Below are 6,000 nucleotides of genomic sequence, written 5' to 3'. Positions count from 1 at the left end.
AGGCACCGCACGTCCAGACGTCTCAGGTGGGAAGCTAGGCACCGCATGTCCAGACGTCTCAGGTGGGAAGCTAGGCACCGCACGTCTAGACGTCTCAGGTGGGAAGCTAGGCACCGCACGTCTAGACGTCTCAGGTGGGAAGCTAGGCACCGCATGTCTAGACGTCTTGACGCCCCTCCCGCAAACCCTTTACAAGGCACAATTCAGGAGGGGTGATGGAATACTCTCCAAATGCCTGAGTGGCAGCAGCTCCAGCTGACCTCCACAAGCCCAGCACCATCTAGGACCAAACAGCACCATCCATTACTGTAAACATCCACTTGCTCCATCACCGGCCAATTGCAAAATGTACAGCAGTTACTCGTCTGCACCACCCTGATGGCTCCACCCAAACCTGCAAAACCCTCAGCTGGTAAGGATAAGGGCAGCCGGAGATCACCAATTCCCCAGGCTCCCCTGCAAGGCACACTCATCCTGGTTTGGGAACATCAGTCCGTGGGTAAATCCAGGAACGAACTCCCTTTCGGCACTATGGGAGAGCCTTCACCAGCAGTGCAAGAAGCAGGCTCAACCCCATCCTCTTGAGGAATAATTAGGAATGGGTGGTTAATCTTCACCCTGCCCAGATCCCAAATAATAGAAAAGCATATCCCTATGGATATCAGACCGTTCCTTGAATCTCTGATCTGCTAAGTTTTGCCCAACTTCAGACTCTTGAGAAACACACTTTGCTTCCAGCTCTAATCCCAAGGCAGAGGAAAAGATTTCTGGATCTGCTCAAAGCTTCGGTGAAGAATTGCATAATCTCAGAGGAACCTCTGGCCCACAATTGCTCATCGTGGAGAAAGAGTGTTGGGGTTGGGACTTAAGAGCCTCGAGTCCCTGCACTGGGAGCTCACAGAGACTTTCCAGAGGGAAGGTACCACCTCGCAAAGCACTCACCCACCTCCCCCTTCATCCAGTCAGTCCGTGTTCCACACATCCATCGCAGTCCCTACGAGCTCAGACTGGAAATGGCTCATCCTCATTTCCAACGGAAAATGAGACTGTGACCACTTTCTCCGACACAGACGGCTTCAATTTTACGTGAGGTTATCAGTTTGAATGGACAGGGCAGGCTGGATAACCCCTCTTCCGTTGAGAGTGGCGGGGAGCGTAAGGTCACCATTGCCCTCGTCACATGTTGGGTATGTCTCCTTTCAAGGTCAGTTATTTTATTTTTTGGCATGTGCCTGCGTGCGTCTGCGTGTGCACACGTGTGCGTCTGTGTGTCTGTGTGTCTGCGTGTCCGTGACAATGTCTTTTTCATGGCTTTTTACAAGGCATGGAGCGAGAGACAGACTGTGTGGGACATCACTCCTCACACAGACATTTTTGCTGTATTTTCCCTTTATGTTACGAGGTCGAGTTGCGATCTCGACACTCAACCCGGCACGGATGGAAAGCGAACTCGGGAGCGGACCCGACTGGTTTCGAACCCGGGAACCTCCGCTCCCGGGTCCGGTGCTGATGTCGTTGCGCCACCGTCCGGCCCTCATGCTCAGTTAAACTCTGCTCCTGTAAGTGTTGAGGATGTGCAAGTGTCTCTCTTACCTCGATACGACCGGTGTCAGGTTGGAAGCCTCGTGCTGGGTCCTCGGTAGTCACTCTGCACTGAATGGCACAGCCGTTGATTCGAATGCTTTCCTGCTTCAGACCCAGGTCCGGTAAGCTCCTGCCTTCAGTGATGTGCACTTGGGCGTGGACAAGGTCAACGCTAATGGGGAAAACAAGAGCAGAAATCAGCCTGCCGGCCCTTGCTACAACACAAACAAACATGCCCGGCTTTAGACATGGCCGAGTGAACAGTTAACCTACTAAACAATCAATCTAACCCGTGTAGTCCATTTCTCTTTCATCTATAGCTCCCAAAGGAAATTACACTGTCACAGCAGCATCACAGATTTACAAGTATACAAATATTAGAAGAGAAGTAAGAAAGAGTGAAAAATGTTACCACAAACAGTCTAACAGGAGAGGGTCATCACTTCCCGGGCTATAGGTTGACTCTATAATGGCCAAGGGCAAGAATGACCTCATATTACATTCTTTGAAGCAGTGCAGTTGTCTTGGCCTATTATTAAAAGTGCTTCTCTGTTCAGACAAGGTGGCATGCAGAGGGTGAGAAACATCGTCCAGAATTACCAGGATTTTCCATAGGGTCCTTTCATCTACCACAGCCCCCAGTGTGTCCAGTTTGACTCCTATATCAGAGCCAGACTCTCTAATCTGTTCATTAAGCCTGTTATCACCCGTGTTGATGCCATTGCCCCAGAACACCACGACAATGAAGATTGTGCTGGCGACAACAGACTGATAGAACATGTGAACGAGAGGCCTCCATACTCCAGTGGACCTCAGGAGGTGGAGGCGACTCTGACCCTTCTTGTACACAGCCTCGGCGTTGGTGCTCCAATCAAGACCACCATCCAGGTGACCCCAGGTACTTGTAGGTCCTCACCACATCCACGTCCTCACCATCAATAGTACAGGGAGCGGTGTAGGCTCAGTCTTCCTAAATCCATCACCATCTCCTTTGTCTTAGTGATGTTGAGCTGCAGATGATTCAGCTTGCACCATTTAACAAAGTCCTCCACCAGGGCCCTGTATTCATCCTCCCGCCCTCCCTTTATACACCCAACTATTGCTGTGTGATGAGGGAATTTCTGCAGATGACACATGTAAAGTCACCTAAAGTCCGATATATACAGAGTAAACAGGAAGGGAGCCAATACAGTCCCCTGTGGGGCCCCAGTGCTGATACACAGCTTTGAAACCACATAAACTATGGTATGCCTGTCAGATAGTCAATTATCCAGGATACAATGGAAGTGACAAACTGTATTGAATGGAGTTTTTCCCTCAGCAAGGAAGAATGTGCCTATCTCAGAGATTCTTAAATATCCCCAGTATTCCCCCGCCTCACCCCCGACTGTGCATACCACATATCCATCAATCTCCGAGTAAACAAACCTCACCTCTGACATCCTCCCTATACTTTCCTACAATTAACCTCAAATTACTACCCCCTCCATATTACCCATTTGGGCCCAGGGAAAATAGGGAAAACGTCTTCAGCTCCCATTCTATCCAGGCCTCATATTGTCTTGTACACCTCGACCAAGTCACCTCTCCTTCCTTTTCACTCCAAAATGAAAAGCTGTACTTGCTCAACCATTCCTCACCGGACACCTTCTCTAATCCAGGCAACATCCTGGGAAATCTCCTCTGCACCCTCTCTAATCCAGGCAGTATCCTGGGAAATCTCCTCTGCACACTCTCTAACCCAGGCAGTATCCTGGGAAATCTCCTCTGCACACTCTCTAACCCAGGCAGCATCCTGGTAAATCTGCTCTGCGCCCTCTATAATCCTGGCAGCATCCTGGTAAATCTCTTCTGTGCCCTCTCTAATCCTGACAGCATCCTGGTAAATCTCCTTTGCACCCTCTCTAATCCAGACAGCATCCTGGTAAATCTCTCTGCACTATAACTAATCCTGAGACACCAGGCAAGGTCATTTGATTCCAAATGATTGGTTTATTGATCATTACAGAATGTCTCTCTGGTGCTTCCTGCTCCCTCCCCTCTCCCTTCCCCTTTTCCCAATCATGATTCCCCTCTCCCTGCCCCCTTCCCACTCTCAGTCCACAATAGAGACCCATATCAGAATCAGGTTTATCATCACTCACACATGTCATGAAATGTCCAGCAGCAGTACAGTGCAATACATAAAATTAATACCGTACTGTGCAAAACTGCACACCAGAAGAGTTTCTGTTTTATCCACAACTCGACCAACCTTTCTGCCACCTGCAAACTTACTAAGCCACCCTTCCACTTCATCATCCAAGACATTTATAAAATTCACAGTCACAAAAATGACAAAGAACAATTGACAAGTGATATTGAACTTCAATAACAAAACATTCTTTCCACCATTAACTGCTATGTTTTCATCAAGGTAGATACAGCCCAGTTCATCACAGGCAAGGACCATTGCCCAGGAACACTGCCACAAGAAAGCAGCATCTGATTGCTATTTATTTATCCAGTGATACACCATGGAGTCTGCCCTTTGGCCCCTTTCAGCCCTGCTGCCCCAGCAACCCCTGACAAACCCAATTAACACTAACCTAATCACAGGACAATTTACAATGACCAATTAACCTACCCTGACAGAGGTCTTTGGTTTAGAGTGTGAGATGAAACCAGAGCACGTGGAGAAACCCATGCATTCCACAGGGAGGATGTACAGAGACACCTCAGAGAACGGCACTGGAACTGAACTCCAAAAGGCCCCCGGCTGTCAGAGCGTCACACCAACTGCTTCACTACAGTGGCAATATCAAAGACCCCCACTACCCAGGCTATGCTCTCTCCTCACGAATACAATCGGGCTGGAGGGACAGAAGCCTCAGGTCCCACAGGTTCAGGAACAGTTATTACCCCTCAACCATCAGGCTCCTGAACCAGTGAGGATAACCTCCACTCTGAACTGATTCCATCGGGAAGGAGGTACAGGAGCCTCAGGTCCCACACCACCAGGTTCAGGAACAGTTATTACCCTCAACCATCAGGCTCCTGAACCAATGAGGATAACCTCACTCAAACCAAGACTGAGCTGAGTCCACAACTAATGCACTGGCAACTCCTGTGATGCTGCTGCTACCAAACTGTATCGGTCCCTGCCAGTCCTTTGGGTTCATCAGTTGCATGGAGAGGGGGAGCTTGCAACGTGGGCAATAGCTTGCTCTCCATACCGGACAGCTCAGGCTTGTATATCTAGACAACTAGGCCATAATATACATGGTCAACTCTGACCGATGATGGCCTCAGACTCAGGTACCCCTGCACACCTGCTTGCTAATGCAAATATCTAATCAGCCAATCATGTAGCAGCATAAAAGCATGCAAACATGGTCAAGAGGTTCAGTTGTTGTTCAGACCGAACATCAGAATGGGGGAAAAATGTGATCTAAGTGACTTTGACTGTGGAATGATTATTGGTGCCAGACAGGGTGGTTTGAGTATCTCAGAAACCTCTGATCTCCTGGGATTTTCACACACAACAGTCTCTAGAGTTCACAGAAAATGGTGTGAAAAACAAAACAACATACAGAGAGCAGCAGTTCTGTAGGTAAAAATACCTTGTTAATGAGAGACGTCAGAGAATAATGGCCAGACTGGTTCAAGTTGACAGTAACTCAAATAACCACACGTTACAACAGTGGTGTGCAGAAGAGCATCTTTGAAAACATAACACATTGAACCTTGAAGTGGAAGACCACGAATGCACACGCAGTGGACACTTTATTCGGTACAGGAGGCAATGAATAACGTGGCCAGCAAGTGTGGGCGTATAGTGATAACACATTTACTTTGAACTTTTATTTCAGGGTGTGAAATCAAGGAGGAATAAAATGATTGAGAAGATGCAACAGGCCCCATGGCCCACAGTGTTTCACCAAACTAATTAAACGAGTAATTAAATGCCAAACTGAAGTGATTAGATTTGGTTTCAGTTTTCTCATAAGTAGGCAATCAGCTAACCTCTAGCTTTGCAGTGCAGTTAAACTTATTTCTTGTCACTAAATTTGTTGCTCTTGTGCCAATTTAATTCCGTTTTGAAAGCCCAAGATGAATAGAAACATAATCTGCTTTGCATAGATCCTGGAATTTGTCTGTAGCCCTGCAGATTTCCTCCCGATTTATTCAATTCTTTTCAAATGTCTCTCTGAATCGACATCTACCTCTCTTTCATAGAGCAAACTCCATATCGCGATTAAGCAAGTCAGAAAAGGGTGTCACGGGGACTTTGCATTCAGCACGACAGTATGACAGATCGGGACGTGGGAGTTCGGAGTTCAATTTTGTCTCCATCTGCAAGGAGTTTCTACGTTCTCCCCGGGTGCGTCGGATTGCTCCCAAAGTCCAAAGGCCAAACGGTCAGTGGGGGAACTG

At 48.0% G+C, this 6,000-nt stretch overlaps 1 protein-coding gene across 6 annotated transcripts in view; it reads right to left on the bottom strand.

Moving 5' to 3' along the window:
- The window catches only part of LOC134339794 (pyruvate carboxylase, mitochondrial-like), a 978,567-nt gene that overhangs the window by 667,096 nt on the left and 305,471 nt on the right, over positions 1-6,000 (bottom strand). For all 6 annotated transcript variants that reach the window (XM_063036574.1, XM_063036571.1, XM_063036570.1 and 3 more), the window contains one exon: positions 1,594-1,756. In XM_063036574.1, coding sequence (XP_062892644.1) covers positions 1,594-1,756 — 163 coding nt within the window. The remainder of the gene's footprint in view (positions 1-1,593; positions 1,757-6,000) is intronic.

Source organism: Mobula hypostoma, chromosome 30 (assembly GCF_963921235.1).
Source record: "Mobula hypostoma chromosome 30, sMobHyp1.1, whole genome shotgun sequence".
Taxonomy (NCBI): Eukaryota; Metazoa; Chordata; class Chondrichthyes; order Myliobatiformes; family Myliobatidae; genus Mobula; species Mobula hypostoma.
Note: the sequence above shows the minus strand (reverse complement) of the source record. Positions and strands in the feature narration are given on the sequence as shown.